This window comes from Triplophysa rosa, linkage group LG17, assembly GCF_024868665.1.
Source record: "Triplophysa rosa linkage group LG17, Trosa_1v2, whole genome shotgun sequence".
NCBI lineage: Eukaryota > Metazoa > Chordata > Actinopteri > Cypriniformes > Nemacheilidae > Triplophysa > Triplophysa rosa.
In genome coordinates, this window is record NC_079906.1 from 5,639,895 (window position 1) to 5,665,095 (window position 25,201).

Sequence of the window (25,201 nt, forward strand, 5' to 3'; positions counted from 1 at the left end):
TAAACATGGTTTTGGGGAAATGCTGTGTTAATATTGGTACACAACAGTATATGGTACACAACAGTATATGATAGCAATATAAGGTATAATACCAACTTTAACGATACAATGTTTAATAACTCAAAAAAATTCAGTTTTTTTAATTTCCTGAAAAATAATGGTTTTGGAGATACGAGGATTCCGCCCGACAGCGACGCTATAATACAATGCTAGTGGCCGCTGTTAATCAAAAACTGCGCCTTTAAGTTAACATTTTTTTTTAGTATAGTATAGTTGAAGCACATCTGCAACCGTTTCATTGTGGGCATCGATAGTTGAATCCTTAGCTGAATCCCGAATACCCTTCATTCAACCATTTATTTGTTTTAGAGATTCTGAGCAGCTCTGTGTTAAAGCATGATCTGATAGACCTCTTTAGGAAAACTCGTCCTCCCTCTTGACTTAACGCTGTTTATTATGGCTTTGAGCTGCATGGGAGGTTTGAAGATAAGTATCTGCAGAGATGAAATGTTTTTTTCACTGCTTGGATTGGCCAGGGTGAAGGTCAATGACCCAGAGCAGTTTGGCGTGGATGTAGCAACACTCCGGAGCAAACGTTTTTAGTAATTGATGCCGTTGTAGAAATACACAAGATGTGTTTATTTAGAAAGCAAATGTGTCAAATAATGGACTGGTTACAGAGATACAGTGAGAAGTATTTGTGTGATGTCAATATGAGATGACCTGCTCCATGTAGAATTAAACAGCTTTATTTAGGCTACTGATATAAATTCATCACATGTGAGTCTACATTATTTTAAACATATTTACATTAAGTTATTAATTCAAAAAATATTTCATAAATTATTGAAACACATTGAAGAACGCTGATCAAACATCAAAGTATTGTCTTTGCTTATGCAATCACTTTAAACCTGAACAGTCCTAAATGTAGTTCTTGCTCTCTTACACAATCACTGACACACATTTTGAGACCCACACGAGTATCTTTAACAGCTTTTTTATTTTATAATTTCAAGCCTTTTTGCAGCTCAAATTTTTTGCCCCACACACATAAAATGAAACGCTGTAAATAAACGTTCTGTGGAAATTGTGTACAGAGCTCAAAAGTCAGACCACATTCTAAAATGTTTGTTTTTGTTACATAAGAGATGGTTCACCCAAAAATGAAAATTCTGTCATGGTTTAATTTCTTTCTTCCGCAGAACACAAAAGAAGATATTTTGATGCTGTTTTTATATCTCTACCAATATATCTAATTATAAAGTATACCTGAAACCTCTCACATTTGTCCTGGTAACATCGCATCAGAACTCTATCATTAAACCAACATTTTCGATCATCATATTTCACAGCAACACAGTCTCAAGGGAATTCGTGACATTGTCACAAACTGTAATCTATTAATTCGTGTCAAGGACACAAATTTCCCCTTTTTTCGTGTCAGTCAGCACGACTTTCAATCTAAAGTATTTTAATACGCAATATCTTTCATATGTATAAATATCTATCAACACAATCTGATGGGAATTCATACCTATTTTACAAGGTGGGTCACTCCTATTTCCTACAATCTCATATATGTTTTGTTATGATTTAACTTTTCCCTGTGACGTTAGGTTTAGGGGCGGGGTTAGGGTAGCCATTTATCCTTGCTTTGCCACCTCGTGAAACTCACGTTTTTAGCTAAATTAGTCTTTGCGGTTGTGATTTTAGGGTTTGTGGTGAGGTAAGGTGTTAGCCAACTCCTAAAATATTTACGACTACTTTTGATATCAGGTTATAAATATATAAATGTAAAGACACAGGCGGTCTGTGTATTGAAAGTGGTGCTGGTGACATGAAAAATTGGGGAAATTCGTGTCCTTGACACAATCCAAATTTCGTGCCTACGCCACAATATGCCTTGAGACTGGGTTGTTGATAGTTCTCACATCGTGCTTTTAGAATCTAGAATGCAAATAAAAAAAACCTGCTAAATAAGAAAACCTGCTAAATTTCGTTCTCCGCAGTGAAGTGAAGGAGGATGTGTTTCTAATTTCTATGAAACGGATGAGATGGAATTGCAATCAGTAGAAACAACAACTTACTGTATGCGTTTCCTCATGGCAAAAATACATTCTAGCATATTAGGCTTCAAATGTTTGCTTCCAAGCCTACATTAGTGTAATACAAAGCAGTATTGTGCGTCATGTAACAATGGATTCAGGGGTGTGATCATTTTTTCCAAGAAACTTAAAAAATAACACCAAAAAAACCATAAACATGAGTAAACACAACAGATGTAAGATGTAAAAGAGGATTTTTGAGTGTATAATTTGACTTCTTTTTATTATCTGCTGGCTTTTGACACGTCTACACAACAAGTCTCGTGACCAACCCAAATGCTCCCTTTAAAACTATTGAAGCTGGCTACACTTCGATTATCGTTCACAGTGCTCTCGAGAGCATTCGAATTTTGTCACGCCGCTTTGCAGTGTCGACGGGGTGATCCGGAAGTCTTGTAGCTTATACTGAGGTTGATAGACTGCTTAAAGGGATAGTTCACCCCAAAATGAAAATTCTGTCATCGTTTACTCACACTCATGTCATTTCAAACCTGTATGACTTCCATTCTTATTCATATCAGAAAGGAAGATATTTTGAAGAATGTTGGTAACAAAAAACACCGGTCCCTATTGACTTATTGTCCATACAATAGAAGTGAATAGGGACCAACGGTTTTTGTTTAATAACATTCTTCAAAATATATTCTTTTGTGTTTTGCAGAAGAAAGTAATACAGGTTTGAAATGACGAGAGGGTGGATAAATGATGAAAGAATTTTCATCTTGGGGTGAACTATCCTTTTAAAATGAACAATGTTATTTGAGAAAACACAGATATATTAATGTGGTAAGAGTTTCGGACATTCACAGCTAAAATGTGGAGAGTAAAATAAATAGAAAATAATTTAATATAGTGTACAAAATCTGTCTAATTTCTATATTTGAAAACATCAACAACATATGTGTGCATAAACTAACAAAGTCATTAAAAATTAAGTCGTACAGGTCGGATTCATCGTTTGCCATTCAGACTGGACCAACCCGGGCCAACTCCAGTACTCCTCGCATTAATGGAATGTAACCAGTACGGATCACTCCATTATTCTTCTGTAAGCAGTACCAGTTCAGGCTCTTTCTCTTGGGTCAGCGCTTGCTTATAGTTTGCCCCCTTCTGATCTTTCTGCTTCCGTATTTTCCGAAAAAGTCATTTTTTGGAGGAGGCCCCCCTGACGGCTTTATTGGGTATTTCTCTGGGCCCTTGTGGTCCCTGCTGGGGAAGGTCAGCAAACTGTGACCGAGGTCTTCATATCCTCCTCAGCTTCTTTCAGCCATCCTGCTCTTGTAGGTTACAGCTAAGGGAAACAAACACAAAACGTTTGTTAAACAAAGACATTCTAATGTGCAGAACCCTCCAGCTACAATTACACTATATAGTGCACACTATAGAAGAAAGTATGTAAACTTCCCCATTTGATTAACGTGTTCAGCTATTTCATACTCATTAGTAACAGGTGCCTAAAATCAGGCATACGTGCAATTTTCTTAAACAAATATTTTTAGTACGAAGGAGGGCCTTTTCGGTTCCAGTAAGATAATGCCCCACAAAGCACGGTCCACGCAGAAATGAATTAATGAGTGAAAAGAATTGAGTGAAAGAATGTGATTGGTCTGCACAATACAGACCTGATCCTCGGGGATACGCAGAATTGGTACGGAGAGTACGAGCCAGTATCCGACCTAACCGGTGCAATGAATGTACTGTAAGCAAATCCCCGCAGACATTTTCTAGTGGAGAAGTCTTCCCAGAAGAACGGAGGCTAAACAGAACTTAATGCCCATGATTTTGAAATGAAAATGTTCGTTGAGCACGTACGGCTGTGGTATTTGGGTGTCCACATACTTTTGGCCATGAAGAGTGTTTCAGCAGCTGATACTGAAGAAGTCAAAACTACACTTGTTGCACAAGTAATGCTTTTGCTTTTACAAGTGATGAAGTAATAAGTAATAATTTGGCAAACTATTTTACCCAAACTAACTTAAAGTGTAGTACACCTTTTTAAGGTACAATGATTGATCTCTCTGGAGGAATTTGGGTAATATTTTGGTTGCCCAAGGGCAGAGTCGTGATGGTTTATGGCCTGGTAGTTTATGCCTCGCTCCTTGACCTTTAACCTCTAAACCACCCCATGAAAAAACTGAGCATATGACAAAAATCTGTTGTTTTCAAAAGTGCTGAATGGAAGGTGCAGTACTCAAACGTAGTTTCATATATTCAGATCTATCATATAACTATAGTATGTGTGTTTTATACATTTATTTTTAGATTTTAAAATCTGTTTTCTATAATGCATTTCTGTTGCACAAAGAGAACAACAGCAAAATGCATTAGGGTGAAAATTAATGCTGCTGCAGATGGTGGGTTTGGTTGCATTTTAGGATCTCATTTAATAGTTTTGCTACTTGGATGGACGGTCAACCTGTTTCATCTCTAAATTTACAAAAATTCCCATGTTGGATTGGACGATCAAGTTTATGGCCACTGTGTCTATGTGGTTTCTACAAGTTCAAGGCTACTAGAGAAACTGTGTCTACAGTATTTAGCATTTTCCAAATATTATCAGCATAAAAAAGGCATAGTTGACTTAAAAAATCAGCCATCATTTTCATTCAAAATCTGTATATGACACTTTTTTTCTCTGGAATATTCTCTGAGAAATGTCTCAGTGCTTTTGTATCCATACAATGGAAGTCAATGCTGTCCCAATGCTCACCAACATTCTTTAAAATATCTTCTATGGTGTTCTGCATAAGAAAGAAAGTCCCACAGCTTTGGAATAACATGAGGGTGAACAAATAATGACAGCATGTGAACTTTGCGAACTATCCCTTTTATATCAGAATGATATTTAAATGCACTAGTTGAAGTTTTGCAGCCTTATTTGTCAGCCTGAGGAATGCTTTCCTTTCAATATATGACAAATTTCACCTTCACATTACTTTTTCGTCTCTCTGAGTGTCCCTCGTGCCACACCACCCACCCATGAGCCCTGCCTCTCCTTCTCCACCATTTTCTTTCACTTTAAATGCCTGACATTCTGATCCTATCACAGCTACTGTACATGTCTCCACAGGAACACGTAAACAATACAGAGCGTTTATGCGCTATCTGGCGGAAGAGGAAAAAACAAAATGTGAAATGTTCTGAGAGTGCCAGGCGTACCGCTCAACCCTCAGGGGGGCAACATGATGACAAAAGATGACACATTTCCAAGGTAAAGACTCTCTCTGCGTCCGAAATTGCCTCGTACTATATAGTAGGCGAAAATGAGTATGAGTCATGAATAGTATGTCCGAAACCTCAGTATGCAAAAAACAGTAGACGAGAAATACCCGGATAGTCTACTACATCCGCCGAGATTCATGAGTGTGGATTGGATGGACACTTCTCTATGATGCCACGGGAGCTGAGAAATGGTCAAATTTCAAAAGTAAATCAAATAAACAGCAGAAAACTAAGGCGGGCGTCCGTTTTTTAATGCAAGCGCCAATTAATATAGGTTGTTGTTAATATGTCATAGGTCAAAGAGTCACATGACCATAAAACCAAAAAAGCCGATAGGTACTCAAATTCATTACTTACTGTCACAGTATGCAATTTCGGACGCAGCTTCTCTGTTTCAAAGAATTGACCCACCAATGAAGTCTGACAAAACGGTATACTTTCTTTTTGCCACTTTAGCTTAAATTTTGGTTTATTCTGTATGTTCATTTAGAGCAGTGAGCAACAGTTTGCAGGTTTAACATTCTTGGCTTCTATTTCATTGCACAAGAAATATACATTGTCCATATTGCTACAGTATATTAATGTCACACAATACGTAGTCCCGTCCTTGACCACAGATGTGCTTCATTTGCCAGATGCCCATTTCCCACTTGATGTCAATAGCACCGTAGCCTTGCTTCTGTTTTTGAATTTGGCTGATCCTCTCGAGTTAGTCCGTGAAAACATGTTAAGTGCAAAACTCAGGATGATTTTCACAGCATTTTATATGCTGTGTATTTAGTTTAAAATGTCTTTTCCTCAGTATAGTTTGGCAATTTTGTAACGCAGTATTGGCTGCCGCTTTATTTGGGAAAATGGTCCAGTGAAATGTCAGATTTTCAGCATGAAACATTGTCGACTTCAGTGATTGATGAGCTGAAAATATTTTAATCACGTCTGGCCTCGCCGCCATGCCCAGAAAGGCCACCTGGAACTTGTATAGCGTTTCTTCGTTTTGAGATCTTGCTAACTCAGCGTGCGCCGTTCCCTCCTGTCATGTTTCCACTGCTGTTTTTCTTACAAACCTATTCATTAAAACAGAGAGCTTTGAGGGTTACCCAACACCGTAAGGGTCAAAGGGGTCTGTTATGTTATAATTTTAAATTGGAGGTGGGCTTTTCCCAGCGTAATTGTTCCAATTAATCGTCAAACGTACTGTATTTTCCACTCTGATAAACTGTACATTATATATTGGCTGCATCCGCCTATCAAGAATTGTTTCTTGGTGGCACTTCATTCAGTATCTCATTCATCTCTCTCTCTCTCTCTCTGACCAAAACAGATCCCCATTTCCCCCCAACACAAAAGAAGATATTTTGAAGAATGTGGGACAGTAAACAGTTCTGGGGCACTTTTAACTACCATTATATTTTTTCCTACTATGGTAGTCAATGGGGGCAAAATCTGTCTGATTATAAGCATTCTTCCAAATATCTTTCTCAGTGTTCATCAGAACAAAGAAATTTATACAGATTTGGAACAACACGAAGGTGAGTACATGATGACAGAATTTTCATTTTTAGGTGAACTATTCCTTTAAAGGCCGTCATTGCCATTGTCGTGTTCACACTTTTTTAAAGCCTTTGTATTAAAGGGATACTCCACCCCATAATGAAAATTCTGTCATCATTTACTCAAGTTGATCCAAACCTGTATACATTTCTTTCTTCTGCCGAACACAAAGGAAGATATTTGGAAGAATGTCAGTAACCAAACAGATCTCATTAGATTTTTGATCTCTCGCTTTGAATCTTGCTTTTGTATTCCCTTCTTATGTAAAATAATCCGGGGCTTGGTTAATGGCTATCAGCAGTCTCCATACAGTATTTGAGGCACTTCATTGAATGTTTCCATGTGTCCAAAATATTCTCCTTTGATTTTAGGCTTTGGTCTGTCAACACAGTATTTTGTTGCATGATTTTAAGACTACAGCTTGCTTTTTATAACGCTTTGCCCTTCATACATATGCATGCGCAAAGACAATTTGCATTTTTGATGGATGAAGTATGATAAAATGCAAATAGTCATAATGTGCTGGGACCACGAGAAATAAAATCATACTTTAAATTTTGGCCATTTTGACCACACCTATAACAACAAACACACGTTATAAAGCATAATGCAGTGGCCTACTGTACATACGAATTGCTGCTCATATCTTGCTCTACTTTGATTTACGGCAGTTAGCTTTCACTTGCCATAATGTTCACAGTAGATGAATCACATCTTTTATTTAGTACAATACAACTGTCACACGCACTGCCTGACAGGAAGTGAGGTCGCCATTGTTGTAAAATGTGTTCCAGCCGTGGAAAAGCATGATTTATATGATTTATACCTTTGGTTTCTCATGAGAAAAAATGACTATGCTTGCTGGCATCCAGTGTTGGTTATTGGGCGGAAAAGGCTTTCTTGAAATATCAAGGATGTGACCGCTACACTGGGAACTAAGTCTTGACAGGATTGGGTGACAATTCTGTTGAGCATTCCATCTAGATAGGGTTCTCTCCAAAAACCCCCAAAGTGATCCCACGATTTGGCCGTAGTTCAGTCCAATAATACATTCCGTCAGCAATTCCGAATTCGCTTGTTTGGTTTTTGTCACAGACACATCCATCTCTTTTGTCAGGGAAGTTTAGTGTCATTAAATGTGTATGTGAATGTTTGTGCAGTCATATTGAGTAATACGTTGTCCAGTTCTGATTATGTGATGTATTTCTGTCTCATTTTCAGCAAAATGGACCTCTTCCAGCTCTGATTTCATGTTCCAATACCAGCTGTACCAAACAATTACAGTACACGTCCCAAACGTCTCTCACACAGTGTGTTACAGCATCATAACATGTCTGTTGTCCTTCTCCTCTATGCAGTTCAATCTTTGACTGTTTTCACTTCAGGTCAGAGTTCAGAACAACAATATAATTCAGTCCAGTTGGTTAAACCAGGGGGTAGTCAAACGTTTTCCATGCTAAGGACCCCCACATATGCTAAACCTTTTGCGAGGGACCTCCTTTCTTAAACACATATTCATTTTTTGCATTAAAAAGCATTTAAACTGTTCAACCTTTTTGACTAAAAGGCCCCCCCATTGTATTCAACAATATCCGCTCAGAAAAACGGACAATTTCTACCCAATAAAATATTCTAGAGCTTGTCATGAACTGAAACAAATGTTTATTCATTATAAAAATGGCCAAATAATGACAAATATATTGTTTTTGTTTTTTTCTAAATGTATTTAAATTCTCATTTTGTCTAATTTTAGTCATCTTGAGGCCCCCTTGTGGTCCACAGCCCCCCCCTGTTGAGAACCACTTTATTAGACATATTGTTTGTACAAATAGAATGGTCAGTAGAATTTTAAAACTTTTGATATCTTTTGTTACTCAAAACATTTCTAGAGACCCCTTAAAACAGTTTGAAAACCCATGGATGGGTTGAGAAACCTACTGTAACAAACAATGTGCTTTAACACTTTTACCATTAAAGGCCTTGCACAGAGCTGGATATGACTTGAACAGAGGTTAGATTTTAGGTGATATAAACGTTTGTAAAAAATATTCTTGTAAATTTGTATTTGTTACAACTGTCAGAGCATATGTTTATCAAGTAGTATTCCATGTGAGCAAATATTTGAAAAAAGAAGTGCTTAGAAATTAATCCAGCCTATGCAGTTTTGTTTAATTTGTTTGTAAAGCCAAGACCGAGTCCAAAATGATCTCTCATTTTTCTCATTCTCAGTTCTGAACCGATTGAGGCTTAACTGATTTGATGTACAGTACTTTACACATCTGCTATAAAAACAGACACAAACACCACATCGAAATTCTCACCCGCTTGATGTTTAACTTCCAAAAGTACAAAAATAAAAACAAACCGTGTCTGTACTTGTTTCTAAAAGATGTTGCAAAGCAAATAACCAAATGTTCTGTGCTTTTAAAACAAACCACCATGGTTTGGAATAATATAAGACGAGAGAAAGAGAGAGGGGGAGTGAGAGAAACTAAGGTGCGTGTAAATTGTGAGTTGTGAGTGTCAATATCCTCACCCCATAAACCGTCTATAAGCTTCCACTGAGTCAGTGGCCAGCATTGGCCCTGCAGTCAAAGCTCACACTGTCTCATAACCATTAAAAATGTGGCAAGGCACTCCAGAAGACAGGAGCAGCTGCTCCTCTTCACTTTTGATCTGAATGCAGCACAGTTCTTGCCTCTCATGAGAAATATCTGGAAATGCCAAGATATTGACTTTATTACGCAGCTGTTTTGGCAGAATGAGAGAGCGGTGCACAGTTGAGCAAGAGAGCTACATTAATTTAATTTTGCATTGATAGTTTAAACTGATTTTGATTAGTTTATTTTCAGGCCATGGGAGCACACAAGAATCACTACAAAAAATTCTATAAACTGGTCATACCCATAATAAAAAATGGTTTTTGTGGGGAACGTGCAGAGGATGATGATGATAGTCCTGAATATACAACCATGGAAAAAATTAAGAGACCATTCCATTTTTTTTAATTTAATCAGCATGTGTAGTGGCAATTTTAGTCCAGTGTCTGTTGAGTTATAATAATGTTAAATTATAATAAAATCAAACATCAGGATTGACAAAGTAATCTAACAGCAATGTGAAAGACTGACAGAATGACGAGACACATAAAAACTGTGATAAAAATCCAGGTTATCACATAAAAAACAATTATTGAACTTTTCCTATACATGTACAAATATTACTGTTGTCTTGCTTAAAAGTGAATATCATACTTCTTACTTTGCAGTATTTGAGGTCTGAAAAAATACAGAGCATCTTTTCTGTTATTTTGTCCAGTTTTCATTTCCTGCAAATAAATTGAATGTAGCATATTGAAACATGTAGCTCACAGAATGAAACAAAAATTATCATTTTACCTAAACACACAAGTATAAATAGTAAATTCAGAAAACCTGAAAATAAATGAAATGGTCTTTTAATTGTTTCTGCGGCTGTATATAACAATTATTTTGGCATTAGTATGGGAGATTTTTAGAATTTCTTGTTACAGATGGATAAATCCTCAAAAGCATTTCAACAAATGGAAGTGACCTCTCATGTGGACATACATGTTTGTAACTGATTTAGTTTTTTTTTTCCAATTTGCAGTGTTGTTAGTCACAAATGTTTTAAATTTTCTTCTCAGATTTGAAATGTAATTCTGTATGCCTATATTCTTTAAGATTACAGTTCATTAATTTATTTGACTGTTTTGATATGCAGTCTGCATATAAACACGCCGCAGGTGCTAGTTTTCGAACTTCATAATGTTTTTGTCAAAACGAGTGAGCTGCCTACTGTCTTGAGCTACTTTCTGAATGTATCAATTACAGGAACACATTGTGATTTTAAAGAATCTGCACTGGACAGATCTACAGTGACTTTATTACTTTTCAGTATCAGATTAATACTTAGAAAGTATATTAATAAAAAACAGCTTCATCAAATTAGGCCAGTCTAAAGGTTAGATCACTTGAAGAAAATTTTGTCATGATTTACTTGTCTGTCACGGTCCCACCGTCTTGTTTATGAAATTCTAGTCGTGTGGTGGGATCGGGACAGAGTTCTTGGGTTTTATGTGGGAAGACCATGAGATGTTTATGCCTCTCATGTGTTTTTCCAGTGTCTCGTCTCTGTTCCCGCCATCTCGTTTCCTCGTTATCCTTCCCTGAGTGTTTAATGTCCCACACCTGCCCCATGTCGTTATCCCTTGTTTGTGTTCCTATATATACCCTCATGTTTCTTTGTCCTGTGCTCGTGGATTGTTCTTATGTACCGTGTTCATGCCTGTCGTCTTGATTCCGTGCCTTGTCCAGTGTTCCTGTTTCCAGCCTTGTCCTTGTTCCGTGAGTCTTGTGGTCTACCCTGTTGTGTTTTTTGATTTAAGACGTTTGGTCGTGTCCTTTAGTTTAGTTTAGTGTTCTTGTTTTCATTTTGCCCCCTCGTGGGAAGTCTTTTATTTCAAGTTTGTTTCTTAGTTTAGTTCCTGTTTTATACCCCCTCGTGGGTTTTGTTTTGTGTGTTTTTGTAATAAATATTTTCTGTTAACCCCTTCACTGCCTGCCTGCGCTTGGGTTCTTCTCTGCACCACAATCGTGACACTTGTCCTAATGTTTTCGAAACATGTATGGCTTTCTATTACTGTACATACACCCTTTTTAGGTGGGCTTTAGCCACCCTAAATTTCTAGCTTAGCCCCCCTAAAAAAATTGTGAGTAATTATGTAATTTGTACAGGAATTCGAGATCGCTTTAGTCATCTTTAAAACTCTTACACCGTATCTACACCGGACGCGGAGCGACGCGAGGCAACACACGGCTTGTTCTAAGGGGATTGTCACGCCGCACTGCGCCATGGTAGCCACATTATCCCAAATACGTATTGAAAAGATACATTTTTAGCTGAGTCTTGAAGGTAGGCAAAGATGATATATTACGAAGTGTAAGGGGTAGCGAGTTCCATAATTTAGGAGCATTAACACTAAATGACCTACCACCTACAGTGGACAGCCGAAAATGAGGAATGAACAAAAGACCAAGCTCAGTTGATCTGAGGGACCGGGCAGGAGAGTAGGTCAGACAGATATGGAGGCGCAAGACCTGCCTTTAATGGCCTAAATGTTAGAAGTAATATCTTAAAGTGAATACGTGATGCCACAGGTAGCCAGTGAAGATCATGCAGTAGAGTAGTAATGTGAGTAGAATGCCTGGTGGAGGTGAGAAATCTTGCTGCTGAGTTTTGAACAAACTGTAACCTTGCTATGAGTTTTTTTAGGCAGACCAAGAAATAGAGCATTGCCATAATCTAGTCGTCATGTGATTAATGCATGAATTAAGATTTCACCATCAGCTAGAGTGAGAGAAGATCGAAGACGTGCAATATTACGAAGGTGGTAAAAAAGTTTTTAACAACAGAAGAAATATGAGAGGCAAAAGATTTAGTTTAGTTCAAGAAAATTCAAGGACATCCAATGCTTGATATCCCTGATGCATGCAATAAGTGAGTCAGGCAGGGATAGCCTATCAGAGCTGGTGGTAAGGTAGATTTGAATGTCACCAGCATAGCAATGAAATTGAAGTCCATGCACGCGTATGATGTCACCAAGCGGAGAAATATAAGTGAAAAACAGAAGTGGACCCAGAACTGAACCTTGAGGAACACCCTGTAAAACCGGAGCAGTGGCAGATTTATACCCTTGTATGGTGATATAATATTTTGTGTCGCTGATGTAGGAAATGAGCCAGGAAAGAGCTGAACCAGTAATACCGATATCAGAAAGTCGAGAGATGAGTATTTCATGGCAGACTGTGTCAAATGCAGAGCTTAGATCGAGAAGAATCAGGATGTTTATTAACCCAGAATCCATGGACAGAAGAATGTCATTAACCACACAAAGAAGAGCAGTTTCAGTGCTATGTGATGAGCGAAATCCTGACTGAAAAGGTTCAAAGAGGCCTGTAACGAGGAAGGCGGGACGAGAGCCTTGAGGGAACAGTGCGAGGCGGGTGACGCGAGTGATAATGAGTGTCAGCTGCGCGTTGCACCGGTCTCGCATCTCTCACAGAGGAGCTACGGAAGCAGAAAAGGACGAGCGACAGGAGTGTACGACGAGAGAGGACCAGGCCTGGACGTTGTGTTAAGTTTTATTTATGTTTGTGTGGCCGGCAGTTGACCGTGAGGTAGGTGTCGGCCCTTTACTTTCGTTTTCTTGTATGTTTATTTTATTATTAAAAGTTGGTTATCGTTCGCCGGTTCCCGCCTCCTTACTTCCTTACTTACTTTGTAAGATCTCAGTTGATCTTAAGTAAGATCCATACATGTGTCCTATTGTGTGACAAAAATGTAAAAAGAAAACTAACAACGAAGATAAATCCAGAAAAATAAAAAAATAAAGCTGTATTCCATCACAATAGATTTTTATGTAGAATACTTAAGCAATTGTTGGTGTCTGCAAAAGCTCTAGACTGGGCCTATAACATAACATAATGTGTGAAACTATTTAACTGATATTTTGTGTCACCTCAACGGAGTGCCTCGGACGTTTTGTTGGCTTACCCGGAAGTTAGCGCCGCGCTGGTTCCCTTGACCGAAAGCCCATTCATTTTTCCCATTCTTTTGGAAGATCACAAAAAAATATGATCTGTGATTAACAAATGTTCATGATGTTTACACGTTTTTCTATCAAGATCATCTTTACAGATTATCACAATATTTGCTATTTTTGAAGCCTAAATACAATCGGCAGAAGTAAAAAGCTAACGCGAGGCTATAAACAGACTAAACTACGGTCGCTCGATATCAACGTCATCACCACCAAACCTCCGACAACTTTCTCAACCTTTATTAAAAACATGTTCCCTGGTAAGTACTGTAATTACTCCGTAAATGAATTCCCAATCAATGATTTTAGAGATTTGTGCCCATGTTGCATTATTTGTGAGATTTACATGCGCGATGACGTCTAATGTCCCTGCCAAAGGAAGTAGTCGCTTATAGCAAATTGTTAGCAACCGCCGTTTTAAAGACACAATAAAGGTTTAAAAAATCACAAGTGGGTTATAACTAGTGTGTTTAATGTCATAGATTAAAACATGAAAATATTTTGAGGTTTATTTAGTCACAGACCTTATTCCAGGCGATTTACCATAAAACCCATAAAAAAAAACCATAGACTTTGGGGCGATGGAACCGGAAGTCTTTAATGCTAACTCGCCTCCGGGGTTTGCATACAAAGTACGTCATCTCTGAGGCACATAAAGCTTCTCTTGTGTCTCATTTTCTTTTAATTCCTGTCTTCCAAATTTGTTAAAATACTAATGATTAGATTGATGGCACTTAATATTTGAATTACCCCTTCCTACGGTCTGTCTACCAACACACTGAGTACATTTTGAACAATTGATGGAAATTCATTTAAGCTTTCAAGAAGTCTTGAGTTGTAGAAAAAGGCATCTGTTTATTGCAACTGAACCATGGGAAACATTGACTCCACCCCCCCCACTCTTCACTTTAGTGTATACGTTGATGTTGGTTTGGGTGCAAATCTACATCTCTTCCCTGGAAAAAAAACCTTTCCAGGTTACAACATACTCTTTAATACAACAAGACACAGCTTTACCCCATTTTACTCAAGGGGTATTAAATTTGACTAATAGAATTCATGGTAGTCTTGAGTTGTTTTTCTCCTGCTGTTTTGAGTCCACACAAGAAAGCGATCTGTGATCTCAACACATCCAAAACAAGCGAAACCACGTCTTGCCGACGCTCTGCAGAACCTTTTTCTCAACAACCTGAATCATTATCCATTTAACCCTAAATCCCCCTTTTTTCATTTGCCAGCCATTTTACTCAAATTTCGGCGCTTTCGTCCTCCAGTTTCAACAAATAATAGTTCACCAAGGCGAAGTGCAGAGTTTCAGATGAGTTTTCAGAACATACTCCTGTGACATTTCATATGTAATCAGCTTTAATGGATCAATAATGCGATCTCCAAATCACTCGTCTGCTACCGAGTTCACCGAGTGCCTTGCCAAATAAAAGTGCATGTTTGCTTTCCAAACTAAAGACATCAACAAGATGGGCCAATGTAATAAGTACGCACATATTTTCAACCATTTCCGATAGACACAAAACTCATAAGGGTGATAAGATTTAAATCAAACCTCGAATTTGGATTCGGAAAACGCACACCCTATTCTGGACACACGACACACGACACACATATCCTGTCCCAAGCTTCACAGCTTTTCCCTCACACCCCACGCAACTGACACCTAACATAACACATAGTACTTAAATTATATGGGATTTTCACAGCCATACAATGCGTCCCCTGTACACCATTCTGATTGGTTTGCACAGTAGCTGACTTGTTAAGTTTATCATTAGATCTGCTACCTGAACACACGTGACGATTTAGCGAACAGCTGACTATAGTCAGCTAACCATATGCAGTAATTCAGGAGGCTTATCACCCTACAGCTCTTCATTGATTTCCCACTGAAGCGGCAAGCAGTAAGGATTCACATTTTGTGAATTCACGTTTTTCTTCATTGGTCCGCCCTCAAAATAACAAATGCTTGCGCTGTCTCCTCCATCATGAGTGTATTTGCTCCCTATTGCTGATTGGCTACGAGAGTGTTGGCCCAATCCTTTTAAGGGGGTCGCACACCAGACGTGGAAGCGCCGAACCGCGCGGCGTAGCGCCATTGATTGTTAAAATTAACATATTGTTTTCTATGAGTGTACATTTGACTTTTTTTTTTTTGACTGAAATCATCTTTAATGTACAAACTGACTTCACTATAAGCTGCAAGATACATTTTTCTGTTTGGGAGTAACGGAAAAACACCACATTAATACAGAAAACCTCTCGGTTCTACCACATTAATAACGGAGTTGTCCTACATGCGACGCTGCGCGGCTCGGCGCTTTCGCGTCCGGTGTGCGATCCCCTTTAGATTCTCCTTATTACACAGTTAGGACTTAGCGGTGCAAACACAATTTTCAACAATCACAAAACAGATTTCCAGTAAATATTCACAAAATTGTTTTTTGGTGTTGATTTAATTTTCTACAGTGTTTGCTAATTGCTAATTCCACCTTTAAGAGCTCTGAGAAATTAACAGTATGTTGCCTGACTTTTTTTGTGTAGTTACAGCATCTACCAGCAGGGGATAACTAGGCACAGAGAAGATCATTTTCCCAAAAAATAGAATCTTGTAGAATTTAAATGGTTTGAATTCATATACAGCCGAATTTTATGACGAATGATGGTAGAACTTTGTGTCTACCAAGACATTGTTGAGCCCTCCTTTGAAACTAGAGGAGACACAGGAGATATAGAAATTGAAGAGTCTTTGAAAGGAGAAACATCTGAGAATCAGGGCTCAGTCTAATCTCATTTAGAGGACAATGGTGCCTCTAAATTATTCTGCTTAAAATGGCCAAATTTAAAACTGATGACTGGGTTTTAATTGACACGGCAAGACTCCTCTTCAGAAACAGAATCATCTCCTACAAAGAGAATAACAGTGAGGTCATATCGCATCTCGTAATTTGCTAAGACAGATCTCGATTTGTTCTATATAATGGCTAAAAAGAGCTTTTTCCATATTGAGTTCATATCCTGTTGCAAAGAATTACCTCACTGCTTATTCTGTCTGCACCATGCCATTCTTTTCTTTCTTTCTTTCTTTCTTTCTTTCTTTCTTTCTTTCTTTCTTTCTTTCTTTCTTTCTTTCTTTCTTTCGTTCTTTCGTTCTTTCTTTCTTTCTTTCTTTCTTCCCTGAGAATGATAGAGCGATCACTTGAAGGCATGCATTTGCTGATGCACAGCATATGGTTCATTGCACATGTTCAGAGGGTCAATATTGGGGCATTATTTTGGACAGTGTTGAAATATTATCATTGCACTTATTATGTATGATTTGTATGAGCTTAAATGACTGAAAAAAGAAAAGTGTTTAACCATTCTGACGCTCTTGATTTGAGCTCTCATACCTGAAACCTGTTGCCCTACTTTGCTATTTATCAATCAGGAGCCAGTCTTGGCTACCCTTTCTTGTGAAGATCAACAGTAGCCATAGAGCGATACCAGTAGCTGATGGTGGCGATAACCGTCTGTTCTGTTGAAACATGGTGCCCCACCGTTACAGCAATGAAGGTGATGGGAGTTGATAAGCTATTATACAAGCCTAAGCTTGTCAACTGTATTGTGTTCAACCCCAAAAACCTATTCAGTGATTAAGCACCTGTCTGTAAAATCAGGCTTCTGGAAAATGCGCATGCAGGTGTACGAAAGCCAGTTCAACAAGCAAATAGGTACTCAAGTAACTATTAAGTCATGATCCAATGAAACTGAAATCCTAATTTGTAAAATGTCACACCGCATAACACATCATTTTAATGCGGAAAATGGAAATTTCCACGCTTGCCCGTAATGAAAGAATATCCCGATTTAAAGCATTTTCAAAGTTATTAAACTGAGATGTGATGAGTTTTAATCCAGCACATTGTAATCCTATGGAGTAATGCATAGGGAATGAAATGAAATGATGTACTCTGTCTGGTATCCATCTACATTAACTCATTTGATTATTATTTCTATTTAAAATGTACTTTTGATGTGTCCGTCTAACTCCAGCGCGCATGGAAAGGTGAAGGCAATTTATTGCTTTTGGCCAATGGTCGGGAAGGGAACAACTGGACATGCTCCAGTAAAACTGAAGTCGTTGACCTTAGTAAGCAAATGTATTGGAGCAGTAGAATCTTTGATATTTGCTATGCACGAATCAATAAAACAATTTTAAAATAATGAATACAGCCCAAATAGTAATTTATAAGAGCCAACTTTTTTCCAGAAAATCTATGCTTTTGAAATTTTTGTTGAATCTGGTATTTGCAGCTCCTGCAAAGAACAAAATAAGTCATCTGTTATTTACATGCAAAATATAAAACCCCCTGGCTTTGAACGTTTGCTTTGCTCGCTGTCTTTAGCTGGTAAACAGTTTCTCAGAGGCGGAAGTGTTGCGTTTTGTTGATAAAGTTTATCAGCTGTTGGGGGTGTTTGAAAAGCAACAGAGGGGCCCTTAAAACACATGGAAACCCTACAGAAACCACCCCATTCCCTCCCACGCAAGTCTAATATGATTCACACTTATAGTCGGATAAATAAACAGACAACAATCAATCCATATAGCTTTTACAGCAGCTATACAAAAGTGACTTCATGCTGCCAAAATACAAATTGCTTTCAAAAGCATGTTTGTCTAGGGAAAACCACCACTAACCTTTTTCCTCACCACTTAATCACTCCAACAATTTTAACAAGTGTCCTTTCAAAAACTCTCCCTCTCCAGGTTAATCAATACACATAAACAGCATTTCACCACTTCATCAAAGCTGATATTTTCTCGCTGAAACACAAAGCAATCGTTGTGTCTTCATTTGCTTGTTTCTGCCAGCGCTCTAAAATGTGCCCATCAGCAGTACAGAACAGCAAAATGTTGACTTCTTGTTAAACAAAACACGCTGTCATTATCTGCCATCTGTCATTATTTATAAAGGGCCACTTTCATAATGCGTGCCGGCTAAAACGCATCTTAGTGCATTTTGTCTTTTTGACTGCGTCATTGCACGTCGTGTTTGACATGATGTTTGTGCTGCGGCGTTTCTAAAAAAAACCGCTAGAGACCAGGTCGTGGTGTACGAAGCCTGAGGTACAAAGTTTACGTTAAATGGCTTTACAGTCATCACAGGTCTGATCAAATTTTACTGGGTGTACTTGCGGATGGGCCCTGTGGTGGTGAGCTATACGCCAAATAATGTGATTTGTTTGTTGAAATGGGCCACCTGACACCAGTGAACTCGATGCTTCAGATGTTTCGGGATCGCATTCGCTCACGGAATGATCCAGAAGAACAAAGAGAAAATAAATTGTGTTCTGTCTCCGTCTGTGAAAGTCGGTTCTTTCTACGTTCTTTGCTCCTTTTGGTCTCTACTACAAATTTTTTCCCTGACTTGATTTCTGTGGTTTCATCTTTTCGTAGCTCGTAGATTATCTTCATGAGAAAGCTAAGCTTTATGTTGTAAGTGTATGGTTTATACAGTAAATACACCCTACATTGTGTAGAATAAAATACAAAATTATATAAATCTGGGTGTATTGACTTCAGGCTAGATTGATTTGACAGTAGGTAATATAATGATAATATTTATTAGCAAACAAAAAAGTGATTGTTTTTAAAAAATGACTAAAATCTGCAATAGTGCATGTAAGGTCAAATCTTATTGTTCCAATCTATTTCAATAGACTCACTTGGTTTAATGTGTAAATCATAAATGTGGTTTCCACTAACAGAGAGAATATACTTAACCAAAGAAGCATATCATTTTCACAGTATGAAGTTATTTTGCTTTCCTGTGGCTCCGTGGTTAGAGCATGGCACTAGCAATGCCAAGGTCATTGGTTCAATCCCAGGGGATTGCACATAGTCAGAAACAAAAAATGTATAATACGATGAAATGTAAGTCGCTTTGGATAAAAGCGTCTGCCAAATGCATAAATGTAAATGTAAATGTAGATGAGAGTATGATGTCTTTGATTGAGTTCTTGTTTTACTTCTGCAGAACTCCAAAGGTATTTTTTCTCTCCCCGGGCGTCATGAATTTAAAAGTGAGAGGCGTATGTGTGTGCAATGTTTCCACTTCATCGTGGGCAAGAAGCGTCTCCTGGGCCGGCCCACCCAGCCCCCTGTAACAGCTGCTGTGAATCCTGTATTGTGATAGTCAAGTGTATCTCCCCCTTCTAGGAAAAGTCTTTTCTAGAAAGCCTCTACACAGATCAAAATTATTGAAACCTTAAGCAGTTCTTAATATTACTGCATTAAAAATCTTACTTTGAATGTAATTATTTGTTGCATCTTAATTTTAGAGCACTAAATGAAAATATGCATGTTAATATGCTGAGCAAAAAAATATTTATTTAGTGTATTAAAGTATGTAGCTCTTGTGTGGCAGAAGCTTTGAGTTTTACAAATGTGAACACAATTGCTTTGCAAGCAACAGAATCATTCAAATCAAATTTTTTTGGACAAACCCCCACAATTACAAGATGGCTGTTTAGATTGAAAATCCGAAGGACAGCTGTAAAATGATTTCTAATAATGAGCATTCCAAAGAATTTAACACTACAGTTAATGTAAATGCATTAGAAAACAAAACAATACCTAAGTGTTCGGATGTCCCTCCGGGCACTTTTTTTCCACTAGCAGTCGGTCCAGATGTGCACGCAAAGCTTGAATCTTTGTAATTTTAGTTATTAGGTTGTGTGTGTTGGGGGTTAAATCAACATTTGATTAAACTGTACTTGATGTGTTCTTTTACGTTTTAGAGAAAAGAATGACTAGAAAGTGGAATTTTTGTGAGCTTAAATTGTTAAATACAATTTAAAAATATAATTGAATTATTATTGCTCGCTGTTTTTCAGTAACGTTTTTTTTACTTAAATAAAAAATAAAACTAACTTATATTAACTTGCATGTCTGCATATTTTCTCTTCGGCAAAATTTAGAAACCTTTTTTTATAGTTTGTACAGCAACTTTTAGTTTGAAAATGTAAATAACTGTAAATAACTATATGTACAGACACACACACAAATCAGTTCCCCAAGCCTAAGAAATAGCCAGAAATTTTACATTCCACAGAGTCGTACCATAACTGCTTATTCATTTTTACGTGAAACGTTAAACAAGTTAAATCCCTCTGCAATCCGAGAAAACTTCAACACAGCCCTGCTCAACCTTGAGCTGCACCCCCCTGAGAAAAACACACCACAAGCGCATTCAGAACTGCGAGACATCTGGTCGCAGCAGGTCTGAAGTTCAGCTGATATGTTATAGTGCAAACCGACTACTGACGTGCACTGATTCAGTCCTTTATTAATAAATACTAAATACAGACAAGTTTTACATTCACATTGTGTGCACTAAAATACATCAGCTGGTGAAATAAAACTGATGTGCGTGCACCTGACACCACTGATGTCACAATAAAAAAAGAGTGAAACTTACAACTCTGCCTCTGGTTTCGAGAAGTACGTGCTGCCATTGGAGTGAGGGGGTCCCGGCGACGTCTCCTCGCTCCTGCAGCTGCTTTGACTGCTCCCCACGCTACCATCCCCAGACATTGTCCCTGTCAACGTCGGGGGCTTCTGGAAAGATTCAACCATTCCCCGCTCCGCAGACCCCGAAAAGCAGGGGCATCGAGTCCGAAGCTCCTTGTAGAGGACGTTCATTCTCAGCAAGGGTATCCAGGGACAGCCAAGAAGATTTTTGAAGGCTGCACGAAACTCGGGGCTCCGACAGTAGATGATGGGGTTCAGGCCTGAGTTAATGTAGCCCAGCCAGTTTAACCAGCGAAAAATCTCCTTTGGTGGCACGTCTCGATTAAATACTTTGATGATGTTCGCCACGAAAAAGGGCAGCCAACATAGTGTGAAGATGCCCATGATGATGCCCAGAGTCTTTAGGGCCTTGTGCTCTTTGACGACGGTGAGTCTCGAGGATCGTCTGCGAGAACCCTTGCGCATGGACGCTGAGCCCCCGCCGTTATTACACGACGGGACATTGTTGTTGCCTTGCAGCGATGGTTGTACCTGATTTCCCATGCATTCATTTTGGAACCTCAGGCGGTTCTTGTCAATTAACTGTACCTGTCGCGTGGCGATTAGGAAGACCCGAGCGTAGACGAATATCATGATGAGAAGTGGGACGTAGAATGAAACGACGGAAGATATAATTGCGTAGGGCTTGTTTGTTACAAAGTCACAGCAGTTTGGGTCATTGTAACAACAATTTGCTTCCTTGTCTTCCGTTGCCTGCCAGTACTGGTTCATGATGGGCACGAAGGAGATCAGAGCAGAGACCCCCCACACGACGCACACGATAAACCGAGCCCTGCACTTATTCAGAAGCACTTTATAGCGCAGCGGGCGCGCGATGGCGATAAACCGATCCACCGCAATAACACATAGGGTCTCTATGCTGGCAGTAACGCATAACACGTCCACCGATGTCCATAACTCGCACATAGTCTTATTAAGTTGCCATTTACCCGTTATGACAATCGTGGCACCCATTGGCACCACCAGCACCCCCATGATGAGGTCAGCGCATGCCAAAGACATGATGAAGATGTTCGTCGTGGTCTGCAGCTGTGAGGTGCGAGCTATTGCGATGATGACCAGAAGGTTACCCATGACAATAATGATGATCACCATGACAACCAGCACTAGAGGTTTGAATCCTTGATGTTCACTGTATTGTGTCCCGTTAGGACATATGGTGCTGTTTATTACTGAGTCCATTTTGTGTTTTTTATATGTGCCCAAGTCAATGCGAGTTTGTCAGTTGGAAAAGGAGAAACAAGCAACATCAAAGAGACGCATAACTACTGTAAGTACAAGACACATCTGTTGGCTTAGGACTTGTCCTTTTTTATAGCGCTGACTGAAATACAATGCATTTAAACTTGCATTTTTTCCCACCGTATGTCCAAATCTTGAACAACACCATCAATGACTCCTTTTCACCTCTCCCTCGGTTATCCTAAAAACAAGCACATCCAACAGCTTGCAAGTTTCTCAAGGTTCACACAGCTGAACAGCAGATGTGAGGCAAAAAAAGAAAGTTCCCATTAAAACACATACAATAAAAAAGCTCTCCAAATCACCAAGAGAAAGGAAGATAAGCACTCGTTGTTTTGAAGTAGTCCGCTGGAGTGGAGTTTGATCTGCGGTGCATGATGTTCAGTGAGCGTTGTGTGTGTAGAGCAAGTGGAGGTGTGTCTACTGCCAAACGTTCAAAGGAGCAGTGACACTTCAGCTAGGACCAGACAAGTCAACAGTGCTCAAGCACCCTCCCTCTCTGATAACCTCTTTCTCTCACTCGCTCACTCACTTGGTCTGTGTGAGTTGAGCGCCCAGTGTGCTGTAGTTGCAGTCACACTTCACCCTAGGGGTGGAGCTGTGAAGTGCACCTTACTCTTTCGGTCTAACTTACAAATTCACAACCAACAAGCATGAAGCACCTTCAACATGTGTGTCATACATCAGAGGTAGACAAACAAAAGTGTGTAAAACTGTAAAATATTTATTGTTTAATGTTTCTAAATGTGTGCAAGTTAATACAGTTGCGCTTTTGACACAAATTTGTTTTGTACATGAAGTGATGAAATAACAATGCATAAAAAAATGCATTAAAAATACTGTTTTTTTCAGGGTCTTAAAAAATGTCACCATATCACCTGATAGCAGTCGCCGTAACAGGTAAGGCCTGTCTACAATAGACTGACCTATATCTGATGATACACATCTCCTTCTGTATCACCCTCATTTAACATGTTCAAAGAAAGTTAAAAATGTAGTCATACACCAAAAATCTAGCCACGAGTTTCTGTCTGTTGTGCTGTGCTCAGATTAGTTCAACATTGCAGTGGTGATGAAAGATAAAAGTGCATGTTTACCTATTAGGCATTTTACTTGTGGATTGAGAAAAATACACTTACACTGCCTTCCACATCTGCCATGTTTTTCATTAACTTTTAATAAGTATGATGTCACCGCAAAAATAATGTAAATGTGGTGCTGTGTAAATGTGGCCAAAAGTTCTTTTTCGTACTTCAACCAAAATCAGTGGTGATAACTGACTGTCAATTTCAGCTACAGTGGCTTGCAAATGTATTCATCCCCCTTCATTTTATTCACATTTTATTATGCTGCTGCCTTATCTTAAACTACTTTAAATGATTATTTTTTTACATTAATCTACACTCCATGCACAATAATGACGAAACAAAAAACTGATTTTTGACAGCTTTGCAAATTTATTAAAAATAAAAAACAAAAATAAGTACATTGCATAAGTATTCACACCCTTTTCTGGGACACTTGAAATTTAGCTCAGAAGCATTAGTTTTGCTTGTTAATGTTTATACACTTCGAGTGGAGTTAACATGTGCCAAATTCAATTGAATAAGTATGATTTGGAGCGGCACATACCTCTCTATAAAGGGTGCAACAGCTGAAAATGCATATCAAAGTAAAAACCAAGACATGAGGTCAAAAGAACTGCCAGTAGAGCTTTGAGACAGGATTGTATCAAGGCACAGATCTGGGGAAGACTTCTGAAAAAAATCTGCTGTATTGAACGTTCACAGAAGCATGTAGCCTCCATTTATCCTCAATGAAAGAGGTTTGGAACCACCAGATCTCTTACTTGAGCTGAGATCCTGTCCAAACTGAGCCATCGATGGAGAAGGGTCTTGGTTAGTGCGGTGACCAAGAAGCTGATGATCACTCTGGTTGAGCTCCATGATCATATATGGAGATTGGAGAAATTTACAGAAGGACAAACATCACTGCAACACTCCACCAATCTGGGCTTTATGGCTTAGTGGCCAGACTCAAGCCTTTGCTCAGTGAAGACACATGGAAATTTGAAATATGCAAAAACGTACTTCAACGAATCTTTCAAACTGTCAGAAACAAGATATTCTGGTCTGATGAATCTCAGATTCATGCATCATGTCTGGAGAAAAACAAGCACTGCTCAACACCTGTACAATACCGTCTTAACAGTAAAGTGTAGTGGAAACAGCATCATGATGTGGGGGTGTTTTTCAGCTTCAGGGACTGTACACAAAATATGGAGATAATGATCATGAAAACCTAGTCCAGAGCATTCAGAACCTCGGACAGGGCAGAAGGTTCATTCTCCAACATGACAATGATCCTAAGCACACAACTAAAACAATGCAAGAGTGGCTTATGGACAACTCTGTCTATGTCCTTGAGTGGCCCAGCTAGTGCTTGAACCCAACTGAACATCTCTGTAGAAACCTGAAAATGTCTGTCTACTGATGATCTCCATCCAACCTGACAGAGTTTGAAAGGATCTGAGGAGAAGAATGACAGAAAATTGCCAAATGCAGATGTGTAAAGCTTTTCACATCATACCCAAAAAGATTTGAGTCTGTAAAGGCGCCATAACCATTTTCTGAGTTGAGGGTATGAATACTTATGCAATGTACTTATTTTTGTTTTTTATTTTTAATAAATTTGCAAAGCTGTCAAAAATTGTCATGGCTCTGCCTCTATTAGTCATGTTTTTCTTGGTCCTGTGGCAGAGCCATGAGAAAGCCTTTGGTTATGTGTGGAGAGAAACATATTATTGTCCTTTTGACAATAATATGCGTTCTCTCCAGTGTCTCGTCATTGGCCCCGCCCCTCTCGTTTCCT

The 25,201-nt window shown here is 38.7% G+C and overlaps 1 protein-coding gene across 1 annotated transcript; it reads right to left on the reverse strand.

The window, feature by feature from the left end:
* Nucleotides 1-719: 719 nt before the first annotated feature.
* Nucleotides 720-22,839, reverse strand: adrb3a (adrenoceptor beta 3a). The gene is made up of 2 exons (XM_057357298.1): nt 20,976-22,839; nt 720-3,399 (listed from the first exon to the last, which is right to left on the reverse strand). Exons 1-2 carry the CDS (start codon nt 22,268-22,270, stop codon nt 3,372-3,374), a joined length of 1,323 nt encoding a protein of 440 aa, XP_057213281.1. The 5' UTR covers nt 22,271-22,839; the 3' UTR covers nt 720-3,371.
* Between the last annotated feature and the right edge of the window lie 2,362 nt (nt 22,840-25,201).